General features: G+C 43.5%; 1 protein-coding gene across 3 annotated transcripts in view; it reads right to left on the reverse strand.

Moving 5' to 3' along the window:
- RIN2 (Ras and Rab interactor 2) overlaps positions 1-21,953 on the reverse strand; it is a 151,014-nt gene that overhangs the window by 22,629 nt on the left and 106,432 nt on the right. For all 3 annotated transcript variants that reach the window (XM_075596257.1, XM_075596256.1, XM_075596258.1), the window contains 4 exons: positions 20,704-20,815; positions 17,735-17,807; positions 13,635-13,726; positions 9,647-10,756 (listed from right to left, as the gene is read on the reverse strand). In XM_075596257.1, the coding sequence (XP_075452372.1) occupies positions 9,647-10,756; positions 13,635-13,726; positions 17,735-17,807; positions 20,704-20,815 (1,387 nt within the window). The remainder of the gene's footprint in view (positions 1-9,646; positions 10,757-13,634; positions 13,727-17,734; positions 17,808-20,703; positions 20,816-21,953) is intronic.

A 21,953-nucleotide genomic window follows, 5' to 3' on the forward strand; every position in this document is an offset into this window, starting at 1 on the left:
CCAGCCATGATGTGCAATTGAAAGGTAGCTCAACTCTCAGGGTGCCTCTGCAGCTAATCTTAATGTTTATGGTAATCATGGCTTTTGTTAGCCAAACCCAAACTTCTGAGAGAGATGTGCAATTTGCAAATACATGTGATTGACATTATATACAGATTGTGTTTTTTTCCCCTCTCCTATTTGGTTGAACAGTTTTAGTCAGTTACATAAATACCAGATATGATTATTATTATGTTTGATAATCTTTCATGCATGGTCTGTGGACAGCAAAATCTAGACGCAATGTAGGGGACGACACTGTGTATGTGGTTCAAGGAAACGGCAATATCATGGTGAGGCCGGTGTACGGAGTACTGTGCCAGTTTGTGGACAGTATTTCTCTGCTGATCATTATACCGTAGCATGCCATTGAAATGCTATTAACCCTGCGAGGTTACTCAAGTACACAAGCAATGTACAAAGGTAAAACAAAGCAATACAATATGTTACCCCCTCGTTACCACAGGGGCAGCAAAGCAGCAAACATATAGAAGGAGAAATCCGTCCCGACTGGAGAATTGAACCGCACTATTTTCAGCTCAGGTGATCCACTGGGTCCCCAAATACTTACTGGTAATTACTTCCTGGTTTTTAAAGGGGGTTTATATGGCCATCCAATTGTTAGTGACAACTGATGATGTTGCATCTTTCTATTGGTCTGAGATTTGTCGGCCATTTTGTTTCCCCTGAGGGAAATGTAAACCTGGTTACTTCACCAGTAAGTATCTCTGGAACAGGGGTCCCCCTCAACCAAAAACGAATATTTTCAACTCCAGGGGGAAATCTAATGGCCATCATTCTCCCAAACCTGCCTCTCTGCCAAACTCTGTTATCCCAAAATAACATGTATACCGCATGTTGGTGATCTTATTTCAGCTGTCCAAAAAAAGTGAAGAGCAAACGATGGAGCAAACACATACAACAAGTTTGCTTTGTATGCTATGTATGCTTTGAACTCCAGAAGCACAGGTTAAAGTTATTCTGCATTCTCCTATTCTAACGCCATGCTACAGCATAAATAACTGCCCCGTCTGCTTAATGGGTCGGTTACTAAAGTCATGCAGAACTGGCAGTGTTGGTCAGAGCTATCAAGGGCCCGCATGGGGAAACAGATTGTAGGGGTCCACTACAGGGCCATAGGAGACTAAACATTCTCATAGTGCTTGCACTCGATCATACATACACAGGCTAATACATGCATACAAGCATGCACTCACATATACACCTTTATACATGCATACATAAACACACGTGCACAGAACAGACTCACTCTTAATACATCCTCTCAGACAGACTGCCATGGAGGCTTTGGTTAGTCTCCCAAGTTTACTCAAAATGGCAGTAGTCACGTGGTCATTCTAAGACACTTGGGCGGCAATTGTATATTGCCCGAAGCGAACGATTGGGCCATTTTCTGACAAAAATCCTGATTGACGTCAGTGGGGGTTTTCGACCCAAAAACATCCCGAATGCCTGTTTCGGAGAAGATAGAATTACCCCTATGTCAGTATGGACCTTCAGGGCTCACCCGGAAATTCCCTGTTACCAAAGGGCCAGTCCAAGCCTGACGACGAGTACAAAAAACAGGCAGGATGGCAAATCTTGCCAAGGTGTCTGCACGGACGTCACTCTGAAGATGAAGCCTCACTTAACCGGTTTAAATGTATTTTTTTTTGTGCACTTCATTCCTTTAGACTTCTGGCATTGTGAAACCTGCAATCGTTTTCTATGGTGAAAGAATGTAGTTATTCTATACCTAACACTATCTCCAGTGACACGTGGGCTGTAGGGTGCAGAGTCGGCAGCCATGTTGGTCCTTTCTTCCATGTGGTAAAATAACAAAGGAGGGAGTAGGTGGTATGATCCCTTTAATTGGAACAAGTACTTGAGAGATGGCACCTGATGAAGAAAGCGAAGACAAAAAACAGCGCACAACGCTCATAGTGAAGTAAAATCTGGTATAATAAAATGGATCATAGAAAGGGTAAGTATTGTGCGTACATCAGAGTAGTTCTTTTAAACATTTCATGTTACAAGACATGGGTTACCACACTGGAACGGGCGAGATGGATGTTCGACGCCGCCTGGTCTCTCCTGGAGCGTGGTGGAATAGGGCAGGTTTCTTCACGGTAGGTGGCACCACACAAGCGGGCACGATAAGTCCTCCTTGACGTATACAGGAACAAGTCTCTTTGGCGGTGTGTTACACGGATAGATATTTAAAACAGAAGCGGCTTTCCAGGGTCGCACGCACAGCAGTGTTAGCAATAGAGACACCCGACGTCACCACACAGCGTCACGAGAGAGTAAAAAGACTCCAGCCCAAGGTAACCCCGACAGTGTGAAGCATATCCTGTATAGTGGCAATATACAGTGACGTCATCAACCACCGCTTCACACTGTCGGGGTTACCTTGGGCTGGAGTCTTTTTACTCTCTACAGACATTGGTATCCATATTGCCCCACTGGTGCCTGCAGTTGTTTCATTGCGATGTCCTCACAGAAACCTCACGGTCATGATCCCTCGTGACCCTGTGTGGTGACGTCGGGTGTCTCTATTGCTAACACTGCTGTGCGTGCGACCCTGGAAAGCCGCTTCTGTTTTAAATATCTATCCGTGGAACACACCCCCAAAGAGACTTGTTCCTGTATACGTCAAGGAGGACTTATCGTGCCCGCTTGTGTGGTGCCACCTACCGTGAAGAAACCTGCCCTATTCCACCACGCTCCAGGAGAGACCAGGCGGTGTCGAACATCCATCTTGTCCGTTCCAGTGTGGTAACCTATGTCTTGTAACATGAAATGTTTAAAAGAACTACTCTGATGTACGCGCAATACTTACCCTTTCTATGATCCATTTTATTATACCAGATTTTACTTCACTATGAGCGCTGTGCGCGTTTTTTTGTCTTCACTTCCTTCCAGCATTTGAGAGGTGCTGAGACATCTCTAATTAACAGCTGCAGACGCTCTCTTTCCACATATAAGGTTTTGTACATGTCACTGTGCACTTACTAAATGTGAATACTCCACATTCTCTGATTTGGGTATTTGGGATCTCAATATTGAGCCTGGTCACACTGCACAAGTTTCTTTTCTTTTTTATCCCTGAATCTATTCTTGCTGTGTACTTTTTTCCTTTTGTATATACCTGACGAAGGACCCCCGAGAAAGCGTGTATGGCAGAAATATAGTCCTACATTGTAAGCTCTTTGGTGCAGTGAGGGGGAGCAGACAGGGGGGCACAGCTCCAAAAGTTTGCGCTCCCCTGGATTAGAACACCAATCTGTGCAATTTTAGTATTGCATCAACTTTTATTCATCAGTGAAGTCTGAGCCCTTAAACACTAACCAAAGCCCTATGAAATGTATATTTACTGGTATTTGTTACCATGCTAAGCCTTAAGTGTGTTAGTCATTAAACTTGGAGAGAGTACGATCATCGCACCATCAATGGTTTCCATGCATGCTGCTCACTGGGGCTGTACCTTTAATCACATAATCTACAACGGGAAGCTGCCTCCGGGAATGACAGAATTATAAATAGTTACTCGCTATCATTACACCGTGCGGCGTGTATATTTTCAGGGGGGCGTCCACCACCCCTGTGCAATGCTCATTAAATCAATGGGCTGGATTTCAAAATCTTGTTACTTGTGATGACAAAACCACAACCAGTTTCAGGCATTAGTCACAAGTTTCTGTGGGCATTATTGAGCAATGTGTCTCAATGAGTCTCAGTCCTGCAGCGAGATGCCCGGCGAGTTCTAACAGATGGCGTCTCGCTAGACTCGCTGTTTACTTTCTGGGGTTCTGTTGATCAAATGTCTCCTGGCTGGGACAAAATCAACACCACATTTATCAAGGAACAGAAATCCTTACGGAGACCAATGGAGTTTCTGTTTTACCTTTTGATAAATCTGCTCCTAGAATAGAAAACGCCTGCAGGATTTCACCACGAGTGATGTGATCAGGATAAAAGGAAAAAAAGGAGGAAAAACAAAATGTAATCTGTAACTATGCAGACAAAGAGCCGTATTCTATGCATTGAAGTCTGTGGGGATTATCCCCAAAGTCATGCCGAGCACTGTATACCGACATACAATTTGGTTTATTGTCAGTCCCACACGGGGGAGGAGGGGGGGGAGGAGCTTTCCCAAGTTATTGTGAGGACAGTGTAACTGTACCCTTAAAACGATCAATAGATGCACCTACAGTAACTGGCTGTTACTTGGGATGTAGAAACGGCACTAATAACTTGCAAGCCAGTGAGGGAGGAGCGCTGGAATCGTATACTTGTTTTTCATAAATGTAAGGCCAAACTTTTTACCAGCTGCATACAAAGGGAGGAGCGCAGGTTCTATGTATCTGTTAAAGCAGCAATACTGCATGATCCCTTTTGTTTTGTTATTGGTATATGTAAGGTATGTGGCAATGTATCATTCTATGGCCTCGGCCATGCTCCCTGCTGGCGTGCTGAGGCGCGCTGAGGCGCAGGGAAAGCGCGTGCTTTCCCTGGCCTTGTGGTTGCTTACCGCACGCGCTGTCAGCGGGCCGTCAGGGGCCGGGGGCGGGCGCATCACAGTCCGGGGGCGGGCCAGTGACATCACGGAGCTGGTTCACCCTCATTGGGCGAACCGCTCACGTGACCGGCCTGTCGCGCCGGCATGCGGGGGAATTTTAAATTCCCCTAAGACCTGCGCTTCCGCAAGCGCGCGGAAGCGCAGGTGAGCCCCTACTAAAGCCGCTCTAATTGCGGCTGTAGGGGCTCAGCACGCTTCCGCCAGCAAGCGGTAAACATGGCCAAGGCCTTAATCCTTACCTAAGCGGGCAATCGTTTGGTGCTCCTGTTATAATTCTGTAACAATCCTAATTGTGTCACGTACATAATGGCTGCTTCAGTCAGTCTAACTCAGCAGCTACTGTACAATGTATCCTTATATTACGAAGGTAACATTGTCTATTGCTACAGTCTGCAGCTCAAACTGCTGGCAACATTGGTAACAAATTATCCCAAACAGGAAAGTGTTGCAAATATCTTGCACTGCTTGGGAGATGGGCTAAAGCTCATTCAAATTGGCATTAAGCGTTGAATAATAATAATAATAATAATAAACCACCAAGTATTATTTAATACTACAGATCTGATTAAAAAAAAAAACATATAAGATTTCACGTTTTGCGGCTTTACGGCCAATAGTATTCCTAGCTGCAAACTTCATAAAGGTGTTATAGTGTTACTGATACATTCCGGTACAGGAGGGGGTCTTAGCTCACCCGGTTCTGTTTTACTAAATAGTTATTTGGGTGTGTCTGGTTCCTGCCTTCAGGTTCTTACCTAATCCCCAATTAGCATAAAGGTATAAATACACCTCAGTGTCAGTCCCAACTTCACTCTCCACTGAAGAGGTGGCGAGTGTCTACGACTGACAGAAAGAACTGAAATATGTGTGTGTATTATTTGTCACCAAGGAATTTGTGCACACACAGTTTCCCTTCATAATAAGGGAACCTTGTTACTGGCTTATGCCAGTTTTTAATTGCACTAAATCACAGAAAGCATTATGCTTCATTTATTTAACCCTTTGTGACACTTTCACATATTTCACCAGGTTTAGTCCACAGGACAATAAGAAACTGTATTCATTTAGTGTCGGTACCTGTTATTATAGGGGTTTACCTTCATGGGGTTGGCAAGCTTGAATCATTTTTTTGATCAAAAGATCCAACTAAATAGTTCCTCTGTTATTCAGCTTCGGTTCAAAATGTAGAAATGTCCCTAATAAATTGCAAGCCAATTTGGGAGGAACGCGCGGGAATTGTATATTGGTTTTCTATACTGAAGATCTGGCTGAGGAATGTACCTGTGCTCATCACTTGTTTTGTTCTTCCAACTTGTGTATTGTATCAAGAAATTTCATTACAGCACAAAGGTTTGCAGTATAGGTCCTTATTCTATATTCTCTGGAGTGACGAAAATCTACTTTATATAGTGAGCCCCTTAATTACAGTGGGAGCTAGCGGCTTTCTCCCGGGGTGACAGTCAATTCTAATCTAAACCTCATGTCTATGGACTGAAAACAATTGTTTTGAAAATGAAATGATACAAAGCACGTGTAATGGGACTTCATGGAGATACAATAGTGGGCGTTTTCATGTTTCTTAATCTTTCCTTAGAAATCATCGAGTGCATATGCACAGCAAATCAATTCTTTCCTGGGAAATAAAACCGCAGTCATATTTTAACCATCCCAAAGAATATGAACAGATGTTTTCAGAATGCTACCGTATCAAAAAGAAAGGTAAGGATCACTGGGGAAAGCAAAGAAGGTGACCTACAAAAGATCCGTCGGACAATAAATGTGAGAATAGAAATGGCATTTAGCCAACAATAGTTCAACCCTCAATGATTTCAAAGTAAACAATTGGTCGTATAAATAAATATGCAACAACTTAGCAAACCAGAAGCAACAGTTCACCAAGTGTCTTTATTCAAAATGTTTTGTCAGCTGAGGTGGATTGTAAGTAAGACAATTTAATAGTCTGTATCCATAGCCAGATACAGTGAGATCCCTATTATGGCGCACTGCAGACCTTTATGTTATACGCGATCAGAGGTAGCAAAAAAATATATCTAAAATCAATTTTATTCGCACTCATATGCAATATTTAAAAATAGACATGTTGCATAGACATGTTTTTAAATATTGCATATGAGTGCGAATAAAATTGATTTTAGATATATTTTTTTGCTACCTCTGACCGCGTATAACATAAAGGTCTGCAGTGCGCCATAATAGGGATCTCACTGTATCTGGCTATGGATACAGACTATTAAATTGTCTAGCATCTACCTCCCTGGCAGCACGCACACTTCAACAGGAGTTAAGAGCAAGGTCCTCTACACACATTTAGGATTGTAAGTAAGGCCACACAATGCTATACTAAGAAGGTCAAATTGCAACAACAACAGACACAAATAGCAAACCTACATTCAGTGCCTGCCTTTTATCACTGAGGAGTATCACTGGGTAACAGCACATGACACACACACATTGTAATGTCATCCAAGGTCACTTTCTAGCCCTATACTTCAAGCGACAACAAAAGTGAGATTGCAAACGCTTTGCCTGGAAATGCTCTGTGGCTGGTGCTGTATGTCTGCGCTGTATACAACCTCCTTTTGTTAGCCAGAACAAAGCAAGCTTTTCTCTGCTATTCTGGTTTCTGCAGGGAAAGAGTTAAAGTCGCAATCCAAGCAAAATCCTGCATGTATTTTTTTTTAAATTACTCAGTTCTGTAGTATTAGATAACACTTACTACCGGTTTTATTTTAAAATTCAATCCTTATTGCCAAACTGGGGGGGGGGGGAGGCACAAGATTTTCTAGGGGTGCGCGGCTGTTGCAGAGGCCCCGCGCTCTTCCCCATGGCATTTAAATTAAATTAAATGGCGGGGAATTGCGTGAGGCCCCTGCAATGTCTCCTACTTCACTCACCTTGTCTTCGGCGACGCGTCGCCATGGCAACACGGCGTCAAATGACGCCGCGGGGTCATGTGATGCATCGCCATGGCAACGCACGTCAAATGACGCTGCAGGGTTACGTGATGTCGCATGACCCGCGGCGTTTGACGCCGGTTCCTGTGAAAGGGGGGGAGCGCGCGGGTGCTGGGGCTGGCAGGCAGGGGGGCGCAGCGCACAGACTTTGCGCACCCCGGCTTTAACACACCTCCCCAGCAGTGCAAGATCTTTGCAACACTTTCCTGTTTGGGATAATTTGTTGCCAATGTTTGAGCTGCAAACTGTAGCAATAGATAATGTTACCTTCGTAACATAAGGATACATTGTAGCTGGTGAGTTACACAGACTTCAGCATTGATCTGAAACGGTAATGCAGCCATTTAGTGAACCCTGGAAAGCAGGATTTTGTTGATCGATCACGGGAGCACGAATCGATCGGCAGCTTAGGTAATTCGTTTGCAATCCCGGTAATCAAATGCTGCATATATTAAAACAATTTTTAGTTTTTATTTTAAGCTGCTTGGATCGCCTCCTTTAAACCCATTGCCTAGGCAAGTAAAAACTAGCAGAAAGCTATTTTAATTAGCGTTACTTGTGCCAAGCCGTCGAAGGCTTTGTTCTGCGTTTTATTTTCCACTTGAAAACCAGAGCCAGAATTCAAAGCAGTGAGAAGCTTGGCAGAAATACCTTGACCGTCACCAAGGAGAACGGTCCGGGGGCTGGCAGTGAAAATCCCTCTCTGTTAAAAGACCAGTGGGTGTTGGCACAGTTTAACCTCTTCGGTGCTGGAGCGACCAGCAACACACGTCAGCACGAAAGGGTTAAGAGACCACATCTTCCATATTCCTCACTGCTCTAAAAAAAATGCACACACACACCTATGTGTGTGTGTGTGTGTGTGTGTATATATATATATATATATTGTTCGACAAACCTATACATTTGCTCGCCCCGGGCGAGTGGATTTAACCCCCGGGCGAGTAAATATTGGCCCAAGCAGCACACGTTTGGTACTAGGTGGCGAGTAGATTTTTTTGTGTGGCGAGTAGATTTTTTGGTGATTTGTGAACCACTATATATATATATATATATATATATAGAAATATATATATATATATATATATATATACACACACACATATATATTATACACACACACACACACACACACACACACACACACACACACACACACACACACACACACACACACATTACACACACACACATTACACACACACACACATTACACACACACACACACACACACACACATATATATATATTACACACACACACACGACTCAATCTTCAGTCTTACAACTGAAAATGTTGATTGCTGCAAACAGTTAAGATTTTTGTTTTGTTATTCAGGACAGTATTTTTTTTTAATACAAGAATTCTGCAAGAAAAAATAAAAAATATATAGGAAACATAAGTAAACCAACAACAACAAGATCAGAAAAGAAGTTAGACAGACCAAGCAAGAAAACGAATTAAATGGCAAATAGCAGAAATGCAATAAATAACACTATGTCTGATACAGTACTGCCATGGGATAAACGATTCTGCATAACATCTGACCCACGTCATCTCAGTACACATTAACCCCACACACTGCCAACGATGCCAGAGCTTTCATAGGACTATCTAGGACTGATACATTTCAACGGGACTCTCAACATCACACAAATGCATCTGCTTTCCATTACTGCTCCCAGCCTCATCTCCCCGCTCTCACATTACCTCTTCTTTAACCCTTCTTTCCCCCATTGTGAAAACCCATTCTTTTTTCCCTGGTTCCCTTAGGGGTAACATTTAGAAACAAAAATCAGCAGCAGGCTGCGAAACTGCCTGTGTTTTCGGTGGCCGCTGTGATGCAAGAAAAATGTAGCCGGTTATGAAATGGATCCGTAGCATTGTTATAAGTTGATCCAGCAAGTTATGTTCTCTTATCTATGGCTCAATGCCTTGAGTAAGAGAACATATCTGACATAATCTGCCCCAATATACACTTGGTAGTTCGAGCGATTGGAAAACAAGCACTGCAGCTACATGGCGTAATTAACAGCTTATGTTTTCTTACCTATCTGATCTTCGGGGATCAGGGATTCAATTGGGGGGTCAAGTTCGGAGCTCTGCGACAAGTAATTCTTCACTTGAGTCATGAATTGCCGTATGGTGTGCAGCATGTCGGTGCTGGAAACGTGGCAGTCCTTGTTCTCCTGCAGAAAACTGATGTAATCCTGGACCAGGCACCCAAAATAAGTACACTTGTCCCGGGACATGGCTGCTATCTTCTTCACCATCTTTTTCTCGGGCGTTATGAGGGAGTTGAAGACCCCGCTCATTTTGCGCAGGTGGGTTTTCACGATGTTGGAGAAGCCCAGCGAAGGGGACCGCTTCTTCCTGGACTTCACAGGGGGCGCCATGCTCTCCTGGTCGCTCTCTTCTTCAAAGTCCTCCAGGCTGTCCCCTTCGTAGAAAGCGGGCACAAAGCGATCGTAGTCGAAGGAGTCCGAGGAAGAAGTGGAAATGCTCATGTTGCTTAAGCGCTGAGTGCGCCCGCTTGTCCGCGCCGGAGAGTCGTGGCTCCCACTCAGGATCTTGCCTCTGTTCTCCATCGATTGCTGCAGAGGGGATCCCTCCGGCTGGGACTCCAGCGCGGATCTGATGCAGGATCCGTTAAACGACGAGGTCCTCTCGTTACCCTGCCACCTGTTAATGGTGGCCTGTTTCTTTAGACGGGGAGGAGGGACGGGAGCAGTATTTTTAGTAGGAGACTCAAAGTTCCCGTGCCTGTTATGGCTGGCTGTTTCTGGCATGCTTGCCTCTTCCTTCCCAGCACTAGACAGCTGGAGGCTTGAGCGGAGACTATTAATGGAAGGAGGAGGGGGCCTGGGAGGTGGTGATCTCGCCCTCTCTGTGCCATATGCTTCTTGAATTCGTATGCTCTCCCTCTTCAAACTTTCCCCTGCGTCCTGGCTGTGTACTTTTAAGAAAAGAGGATTAATAAAACACAGGGCTCCATTGGTCTGGCTGCATTCCAGTTCCGAGGGCGTTCTGGTGCGAATAGAATGCACTCTATTTATAAGAGGTAGATGACGTGACTCCTTGTTGACGTTGCATGGGGGGAGAGGCCTTGGGGAAGGTGGAGGATGTTTTGGTTTGCTGTTCGCTGAAGAACTCCAGAAATCTGAAACGCATTAAAAACAGCATTGTGTAAATACAGAATTTTAAAAGGTGCAGCGTGTGTCCTCAGCAAACTACATTACAGGATTTTAGTTTTTTTTTGGTGTGAGAGATCTGGTTCCCAAAATGTACAAAACCAGTCACCCATGTTCCAGTTTAAAAGCACTTTTAAATTGTTTTCCAAAGTTCGGCAAACACTACCGCAGTGCATGCCACGGAATATATTGCAGTATACATGCTGCATTCTATAGGCGATAACTAGGAGCATATAGCGGAGGGGAGAGATTCCATGGGTTGTCAATAGGGAGAGAGGGGAGAGATTGTACAGTAGATGCCCATCAAGGAATGTATGTTTAATTAAAGCTTCACGGATTAGTACTAAATTAAAAACTTAATTTCTGAGAAGCTCATCAGCCATTTTTGGGGACCCATATTTTTTTCCCTTGCCCCTGTTATATTCACAAGGCTTAACCCCTTCAGTGCCGCAAGGGGATCAGCAATGCCCGGCAGAGTGACAGTATTGCCAACCTCGCTCCTCCGGCGGCTCTAGTCCTGTTCTAGAATTCTGGATTTTGTTACAGAAATGATGGAATACGGGCAACCAGAGTGGCACTATCAGTAGCACCACTCCAAAGACTGGACTGACATCCTGAGAATGACATGCAGTTAGCTAGGCAAGGCTGGGAAAGATTTGTGGTACTATGGAGTGCACTTGGGATATCAGACATAGACAAGTTTGCACACAGAGCAAGCGAGACCATAACACACACACACACACACACACACACACACACACACACACACACACACACACACACACACACACACACACACACACACACACACACACACTCTATCCTCTTATCACTTGCTTAAAAAGTTAAAAAGAAAAATCTGTGCCAAGCTGCCCGGCTGGTCATGTTTTGGTGATTCTCTCCGAGCGTGTAAACACACAGCTGTTATGCGGGAGGATTACACAATTTGACGTTTCAGATACTCAGCAGTAAGACTAAAAAAAAAAAAAATGGCACGCACTCTGCCTTTCAAGACTAAAACAATAAGAAACAGGAAATTCGGCCTCGAAGTGCAACATATGTCTGCCCTACTTGTCCGAGCCCTCCACTGGGATAAACCAAGCACATACGAGAAGAAATACATTGTTTATCTTAAAAGTTGCCAAGTTGGTCTGACAATCAGTGTGAATTTCTCACATTTCTTTGTGTTTCTTCTTTATATGAGCAACTTTTCAAAAAGTTTATATCCGACTCTAGAAAAAGCCAAAGGGAAAGTTTTTGTTTTTAACACTTTATCTCAATCTCTCTCTTAAACCTTTTGGGCGCCGGAGGAGTCTGTAACTCCGTGGTTTATAATTAGGCCGCGCTTATAGTGCTGGCGACGCGGCTGATGACGTCACCCGTCGCCGCCAGCGAAAGTTACCATTTGATTTTCAGCGACGGTCGCCAGCGACGTCACGAAAGGTGGGCGGGCCGCGGTCTCTGATTGGTTTAGAGACAGTCACATGTGGCGACTGTCTCTAAAAAAAATCAAATAGACCCGGCTTCAAAATTTTGGGTCGCGACGTCGCGCTTACTATAAGCGCTTGCGACGGAGGCAATGTATTTGATTCGGAGCGACGTCGCGTCGCCAGGCACTGTAAGCGCAGCCTAAGACTTGCATTCAGCTGGTTTGAAATATATATATGAAGAAGTTTTAAGAAATTCCCAGGAGCATTTTCTTTTACATTTTGTTGTATTTTAAGCTACTGGCCCCCAGCACCAACCAGGTCAATATCCTCCTGCTTCTCTGCGTTCCAGAGCTTGTGTTAGAGAGAACAAAGCTTTATAGCAGCAATACTACATTCCACCTTTTTTTTCTTTTTATTACATGTAAAGCATGTGACAATGTATAATTCTACATTCTTACCTAAGCTGGCAATCGTTTGGTGCTCCTGTTCTAAATCTGTAACAGTCCTGATTGTGTGCCTAACGAAATGGCCGCCTTCTAACTTTGTGCTGCAGTTTAAATTGCTGCAGCTGATCTGTAACATTATATTATGAAGTGTACACATTATTGTTACAGCTTCCTGAGTAATAGACAGTCTGCTGTTTGGAATACAGCAAGAGATCTGTTGGTGATACTTTGCTGCCAAAGGGCAGACCTCAAAAATGTGCGTCAGAACTTGCTTCAAAAGAGTCAATAGGACTTTCTAAATGGTTGCAGTAGCAACCACAGAATGGCCAGTACATTAAAAAATAAAATAAAAACGGCATTATGAGTTTAAAAAACAAATGCAGACAGTATTATTTAATACTACAGAACTGATTGATTTGAAGAAAAAAAAAATGTTTTTTTTTCACATTTTGTTGCTTTAACCCTTTGGAACAGGTCAAAAATACAAAAACAGAGCGTGTATTTCACAGTTTTACCATCTAAAAGTATGAAACCTAAAAAAACCCTGTGTTTTTAAAACAATTTCACATGAAGTTGATTGTTAGAGTAAATCTAAGTATGTAAACTCATTATTTTGAACATTGTTTTACCTGCACATCGTTATTGGCAAATCCTCAAGAAGGTCCCCATTGGGACCGAAGCGTCCGTATGGAATAAATGAATGTCAGCATGTTGTCCGATTCCCGGACTCTCTCACACTTCTAGCAGTTTTAACCAAATTTAAAAAAGGCACAATTGTTTTGTTTTTTTAAAAGTGTAAAAAGAACAATATTCTCTTCAGGGATTTTGAAGCATCAATGAAAAAAGATAAAACAAAAGTTGGTATAAAAATGGGGCATGTGCAGCACCGAGTAAAGGAATGAATATACCAAGTACAGCAACCGACAAAGGGCGATTACAAACGCTTGTTCAGAGGTCTAAGGTCCACTCACCGATTCCAAGTAGTGCGATCTCTTCCAGTTCAGCCTCGTTCTTTGCTGCTGCGATGGCGTGAGGCAACTTCAAGGTGAACGGAAGCACATCCCTGGTGGCAGATGGAAAACACGAATTCAAATCGGCTTAAATCCACAACTTCGCTCTAATTCCGTATGCGGTCATGTGCGAACCCTGATTGGACAATAACTGAACAGCTTTGTGTAGTACAAAGAACTACTTTGCTTCTAAAGCCTCATTCCTGCCCAGTAGTCCATATAACCGGTGAGCGGTAGGGTGACCAGGTGTCCGGTATTGAACCGAACCGTCCTGTATTTCAACACTCTGTCCAGTATAGGTAATACTGCATATGTATGTGTCCGGTATTACTTCTCTGGACATAGGGACCAGACCGGCTTGGGGGGCCGCGGGATTTCCGCGAGCAGGGCTGTTGCTAGGGGGCCCGGGCAGCTTCCTCCATCCTGACTGGCTGCTGCTGGGTAATGCAGCCAATCAGGAGGAGGTGTCAGGAGCCTGGGGCCAAGAGGAGGAGGAAACAGCATGGAGCGGAGAGAGGTGTGTGTGTGTGTGTGTGTGTCGAGCGTGTCGCACCTTTCACCATTGTGTCCAGTATTTTTTGAGAAGCCAACTTCCAACCCTAGTGAAAGGTGGAGGAGCCAGCAAGATATGGGAGCAGCGATCATTATTGGTCCCTCCGAGACTGAAAAGGGTTAAACAAGGGAAAGCGTAATGTAGCGGTGTATTAAATTGGGCTGATGTCCAGGAAAGATGTCAGGAGGAGGAGCTTATATTTCAGTGGCCCCCAAAAATATTATTTATTTGTAAGAAAGAAAAAGCCCAACATGTGTTGCAAAGTGGGACTTTAAAGCAGCCTAAATCTGTGGCACATTCTGCCGCTCACAGAAGAGTCAAGAGCCTTTCCCTCAATTTAAAAAGCGCTCTACCTAGAAGCTTTAGACCACTAGAACGGTGCAGTTATACCCATCACTGCTTTATATCGTTGCATGAGATTTCACAAGGGGAGGTGGGGGTGTTTAAATGCTCCGTCCCCATTAAACAAATCACTTAGAAGTGGGGGAAAAAAACGGTAATTTATTTGGGGGGGGGAGGGGGAATAGGAGAAAGCTGCATACAAGAAAATAACATCAAAAAGGGATTTAGTACAATTGTTTTCCTTACAGCATGGATATGTAAACCAGGTTATGAATTAAAGGGTTTTTTGAGGTTAGTTGGGAAGTATTACCCAATGGGACTAATGTATACAACAGTATGGAACGCATCCAGCTGCATATAGGAAGAAGAAAAAAAAGAATGCATCAGCATGAATGAAAAGCATACAAGAGTAATCTAAAACCCTCACAGTCACAAGAGACTTGGCCCTGTCTGCCAGGGTCCTTAAAGGCCCTAAGCAGGGAGCTTCTGGTTCCGCAATCAGTACTGTATCTGGTCATTTCCCTGTGCTTGTGGTACCAGCAATTACATTGCTTGTACTCAAGGATAAAGATTTGTTGCGCCTGTCGTATCCTACTGTATACAGTATAATGCGAGCATACTGGCAGAGAAGAGGGTCATTCTTATAGTGAGGACAAAGAGCTGCTTCATAAAAAGTGCAGAAAATCAAAGCACTTAAAAAAAATATTTAAATATAGATATATATATATATATATATAAATAAATATATATATATATATATCCATCAGATATGACAATATAAACATTTAATCCCGTGGACCTCTTCCCTAATATTTTTTTGTGGCGGCAAAAGCATTTATATGCCTACATCTGTACACGCATACACATCAGTGGAGTGGCACAGCAGTTTGGGGTAATATCACTGTACAGCCAGTCCTCGTTTTACAACGCTTCGTTTTACAACGAATGGCTTATCCAACCCTATGCAATGTATACCTATGTTCATTTTTACAACGCCAAAACGGCTTATCCAACGCTCTTACGACGCTTTGCAAAGTTGTTTATGTGTATATATAATATATATATATTATATAATATTATATTATACTATATAATATATAATATTATTATATTCTATTCTATATTATGTTATATTATATATATAAAATACAGTATATACACTAATTTGTGTGTGCTGCATATCTTATTACCTGCATAAAATATTTGGTGTATTTTAGTGTTAAAATGCCTTCAGGAACGGAACCTTTCATTTAAACAGTGTTCCTATGGGAAAATGTGTTTCGCTTTAAGACGTTTCGCTATCCAACGCCATTTTGAGTAACGCATTGTGTCGGATGACCGAGGACCGCCTGTACATCAAGAAAGCATTAGGAAGAGAACAGCTCAGGGTAGACCGGTCCAAATACAGACAAGGGAAAGAAAACCCCCCTTTTCAAAAAGTTATATTGTTTTTTTTTTTTAGCATCTTCCAAGTGCAACGGGTTTGTCCCGTGATTCATTGTTTCTTCGGAACGGCTAGAAATTGCGACCTTGCTTCTGTTTTTACTGTGAGAGAAAGAAAGGTCCCTTTTGAAGCGGAAAATTAGATCACATTGTGCCCAGCGGTGGCACAAACCCCTCATTAGACATATCAGTGCAATGAGTACACAGGAGCATCGGGTGCATATGACCCCAGTTCACTGATTTTCATGGAGCTTCAAATTATTACATCTTGGCTTGGGCTCCAGCCCAGACTAACATGATCCTCATTCACGGACATCCATTTTTTTGTGTGTGTCGGTGACTCAGTAGGAGAAACCACTACAGGAGAAGTAAAGATCTCATCTAAACCTAGAATATATATACATCGTGTGTTGTGAGGCACTCAGATGATGGTGCTTAGCTGTGGTGTACGGCGTTAACCGAGTGCCGACGGTTGTGTGTGAAGCTGGAATAGGACCTGGCAGTACTTGGCAGGTGCCGGGTTCGCTTGAGAACAGAGAAACGCTACAAAGTACACCGGGGACTTACCCGGAGCTGTACTTGTGAGCAGAACACGGTTATTCCTACCTATTTGTGAATGCGATACCCACAATTTTAATTTGCCTTTTAAATCTCCAGCAGCCAATAGGAAGCTGCCATGTCATCACGAGATGATGCTATGCAGGGTCGTCTTAACAGCATTATAAGCCCCCGGGCAAAGCAGTGCACTGGGCCTTGCAAAATTTCTCTCGCGAATGCAGACATGCCAACTCTCCGCTACAAGTCGTAATTTTTCTCCTTCTACTGAGTTAGCGGGAGATTAGAATGTTGAGGCCGGTGATCGTAAAATGAGTGCTAAATTCTGGTCTGTGCATAGATTAGAATGGGGCCCCTATGCTCGTGGGGCCCCCGGGCAACTGTCCATCGTGCCCATGCGTTAAGACGGCACTGATGCTATGTCTTTATGGGGTGACCCCACAGCCAAATTGCAATTTTAACACTTTGTTGGCAAAAATAAAAATACAGTCTTTTGCAATCATGAGGTTTCTAGAGCCGGGGGTAAGGTAGATTGCTCACCCGGGTACACTGTCGCTAAAAAAATAATAGCTGAGCAGATCTCTGCCTCAATCACATCCATAAATGTGCCATCCTTTGGAATTTCTGCAGTTTTATTTCCCCAGTTGTGAACACCACAGAAGAAAAACAAAGCCGTATATATGCTTTTATTTCCTGTGGTATTTGTTGTTGTACTAAATGAGGACAGGCTTTCAGGCAGAACGTGCAGAGGATAATAACTACACGGTGTATGATGAAACGCATTATTATGGCCGACTCATTTTACTTTAGTACATCCATGTGGGGCTACACCTTCAAAGTATCAATGCCACCCGCAGACGCCATTCAAATCACGCAATTAACTTACAAGATGGACGACACAGGCTGCGTTAGGCCTGCAATATTCAGCTGAAGAATGCAGATTGCCCACCCTCCCCATAGCATAATAGAGTTATTATTCAGCGGCACTATCGTAGAACCATTCGATAGGTTAAAGGTCATAGGGCTACTGTTGTGATGGTCATTGATGGTACTACTCTGCTATCCAAAAATGAATGAGCTACGCTGCCATTCTCCTACTGCAGAACCCCATTCACTACCAGCACACAGTTTAAAACGATTCTACTAGTGTGCGTGGGACATCTCTTACCTGCTGATGCAGTAAAACGCAATGAGCCTGAATAAATCTGCAAAACTGATTCCAGATCCTTCCAAGGAAAAAGCTGGAGAGAGAAAAAGATAATGGACAACAGATCAGTCTGCGAACAAGAGGAGGTTAAATCCAACCCTGGTGTTTTTCTGCACAGAGTAAGCAGTAATGTTTTGCAACTATCAAACAAAGTAGTGTTCTTTTAATTGAAAACAACTGTGCCGGTCGTGCAGCTCTGCCAAGAAAGCAGTACTGCTAAATACACTGCGCCTGAAAGTTTTCCTCATTCCAGGAACATACACTCATCCACAAGAAATGGGTCAAAACAGATCTCAATTGCACAATGTATAAGTACCAAAACAAAAACAGAGGCCTTACAAAAAAAAAAAAAAAATACACAGTTCCGGCTGAACTGGTTCATAAAAAGTCACTATCTGTATGAATCAATCTACTTTGTGTGCACATTTTGCCCCTCAGTAGAACTGCTTTTTGACACAAATATATATGCTGCACAGGCGTGCTCCGGTAATGCGGCAGGTTCAGTTCTATGGTCCCACCGCAATGCGAAAAGCGGTGGAAAGCAGAACCGGCAATTTGTGGCAACTGCGCATGCGCAGACCGGCAATTTCCCCTTCTGCGCATGCGCAACCTCCGTTCTGTGCAAGCGCGACCACCGGTATGCGCGACCTGGGCAGCCCCTATTCTGCGCATGTGCAGATATGGCGGCCCCCTTACCAGTACCGCTGTATGAGCGGAACGCCGTCAAGCGGGCCACCGAAAAGCAGGGTCCTACTGTATATATGATGTTAGAGTGGGTTTTGGGGTTCTTGAGCTTGCTGGGTTATTGTAACTGTTGTTGTTTGGAGGTGTGGCACCTCCTCCCCTGGGTTTAAAACTCGCCCCACCCCAATTAGCAGTTTTTATCATGATCCTGTGAATCACAGACCCAGTATGGTCTTTCACCCAACAGCAGAAAAGAGAAATACATGACAATTGTGCCAGGTAGTGTTAGGACCTGCAAATTGGTCATGCCTTGATGTTGGCTGCAGGTTTATAACTCTTTGGCCAAAGGGTTTAACTAAATGACCCTTATTCATGAGCAGATTAGCACTTAAGTATTGTACTATATGTTGCGCTGGGCCTTTCTGTTTTTATTCTAATTTGTATATTTGATGGGTGAGATAAATTTACAAAATAAGAATGGGGGAAAAGTTACTATTAATATATTTGCACTGTGCTTTGAGATGCATTTAGGGTGCCGGAGGGCTTTACAAAAAATACTGGACACAATGGTGAAAGGTGCGACGTACTCGAGACACACACACACACACACACACACACACACACACACACACACACACACACACACACACACACACACACACACACACACACACCTCACCACTCCATGCTGTTTCCTCCTCTCCTTGGCCCGAGACTCCTGACACCACCTCCTGATTGGCTGCATTACACAGCAGCAGCCAATCAGGATGGCGGAAGCTGCCCAGTCCCCTACCAACAGCCCTGCTCAGGGAAATCCCGCGGCCCCCCAAGCTGGTCAGGTCATTATGTCCAGAGAGGTAATACCGGACACATGCATGTCCAGTATTGCCTCATTTTTTACTGGACAGTGTCCAAATACAGGACAGTCCGGTTCAATACTGGACACCTGGTAACCCTATTTGCATCCGCTGAGAAATGTATATTATGTTTTAGAACATATGGTGAATTGCTTCTGTAATCTCAGTTGCCAGTTTAAGAATGCAGTTCCCTGTACACAGATCTTTTTCCCCCACAAATATTTCTTCACCATCCTCCACAATAAGCTGGATCTGTTTTCGGTCCTCGTTTTATCCCTGCTCCCTGAATTTTAAATTGTGCTTTTTATTGCTAAAAAAAGGACGGCTAAACCTCCCCCACATTTTGTGAACCCACAAGATTGCAAAAAGTTAGGATGATACAGATTGGCTAATAATCTCTTTGTAGTGGGCGTGGAAAACAGGCCTGCTGGGCTTGGTGGTGCTGAACAAATTAGAATAAACAGCAGAGATTGCCAAATTGATATTCAACTGTAGGCTTGTGGCCTTCAAAATAGCACAGGGGCAAGGAAGCATACATATCCAAAGGGGATAAAAAGCCAGTTCAACCTACTCACAGGAAAAGAAGAGGATGTCATGTGAATAATATGGGCGCAGAAGTAAAAAAATAATGTAAAAAAATAAAAATCCACCTGACCCTCCTGTATAGGTGATAACTGGTCCAGTAATCCAGAGGTGCTCAATTCCAGCCCTCAAGCCTCCCCCCCACCCAAAAGATTTTCAGGATAGCCTCTGATTGAGCTACCTGTGCTGAAGCTGGGATATCTTGAAAACCTGACATGTTGACGGGCTTGAGGACTGGAGATCAGCACCCCTGCAGTAATCGATACCTTCTCCGTTCCGTTTGGAACCACGACAGACGCCTCCCCGGAATCTCTCAGTCACTTAGATTGCAGCAAGACCAGGAAGTTCCAATCTGAGTGGCTGCGGAGTTCCCTGGGGGCGTCTCCGTCGTAATTTCAACGTTGCCACCGGAACGGAGAAGGTACCGATTACTGGGGTGATAATTACGTGTACATGAGGTCAGGTGTGCTTTTATCATTTCCATTTCTTCCCTGCGCGTAGGTTGAAATGCCTCTTTATATCACCTGAACAGTGGGGGTCCTGCAGAATCGATCTGCGGTGCTCAGACAGCCCAATTTGGCCGCCGGGGTCAGCTTCCCACCGCGCCCAACAAAAAGCTGCAACGTCATCGGGAAACGAAGTCGTAACTTTCTACTCGTAACCTCGCGGCTGTATTTGGCTCGAGGCATGGCCAAGTCATGCAATAGACTACAAGCTGTCGCAATTCCCCGCACCACTAGAGATGATAAGTTATAATATATAAAAAATAAATAAACAGACTGAAGGTGAAGAAACCAAATCACTTACTGTATGAACATTCTTTTATCACAAACTCCTGGAAACCGGATCCAGACTCATTTGACGTTCGAAGTGAAATGACTTTCTTTTGAAGTCTTGTGGACTTTCTAACTAGAAAAGTCTGTGAATAAAAGAGGAGGGGGGAAAGATGACCATGTAAACCAGTAATGAACCAAATGCTTTTCATACCAGTAACCTGTAAGAGGTATGGCTCGTACCTCCAGTGGTATGTTAATTGCTGAAAAATATGGAAGAAAAGTTGCATCCTGCCATTTTGACAGCTACTCATTCTTCCCCTCACGTTTTACAGCAGGGCTGCAATCTTAAAATGAGACCCCCACTTTTTGCTTTCATGCTAGAAACCATTACTCAAGTCATGTTAAAGACATCACTATTTTACTGGCTATACTATTGACGGAAACCCGCGAAAATGAATAAAATACGGTGTCTGGTATTAAATGAATGGCCTCTATAATGGTAACCCCTATTCTCAGTATGCCAACATTAAATACACAAGATGTTTCTATTTCCATAATGGGGGGGGGGGAGGGAAAATTATGGTTTTAAAGATCCCTTTAATTGCGACTTGAATTCCTCACTAGAGATGTGCGAACTTGTCCCGTTTGGGGTTAGTACATTTTTAGGCGACAAATTGTGGGGAAAAATTGGCAATTTTGTGAACTTTTCATTAGGGAAAATCATTCGAAATTTGACAAAGAAGGTGAAATCTAGTAATAATTTTCGTCAAATTTTCATTTTAAATTTTGCAAAAAGTTGTGACATTTACAAATTTTCATTGATTTAATTTAAAAATAAATAAATACAAAGGTCACATACATGACCCCTGCAGCACTCCATCCAAAGCACTTTACAATTATACTTCGGAGATCTTTATGCACCTGTGATGGACCCTGACACCCTAAGACCATAGTAGACTTCAAAAGTGTAATAAAACGATACGTTTCTCTGCTCTTTTATCCTTATTAATAACAAGGTGGGGCCCATGGAGATAGTGACCTGATATTACAAAGAATGTAAGAGCTGAAGCTGGAATGAGACCAGCAAGCTTATGTATTTAAAGTCAACAGTGTTACTACTACAGCGTGGCTGCCTCCACCAAGCTTATAACCTGGTATTTATTAGTTGAGTGATAAATGACCAGATTTCACCAAACAGGTTAAACACATGGTTTAACCTTTACGGAGCCATGTCAGGTTTAAGGGAATATTTACTACGCAGTTCAGAGCCACTTCAATGGG

The sequence above is a fragment of the Ascaphus truei genome, chromosome 4 (genome assembly GCF_040206685.1).
Source record: "Ascaphus truei isolate aAscTru1 chromosome 4, aAscTru1.hap1, whole genome shotgun sequence".
Classification (NCBI taxonomy): domain Eukaryota; kingdom Metazoa; phylum Chordata; class Amphibia; order Anura; family Ascaphidae; genus Ascaphus; species Ascaphus truei.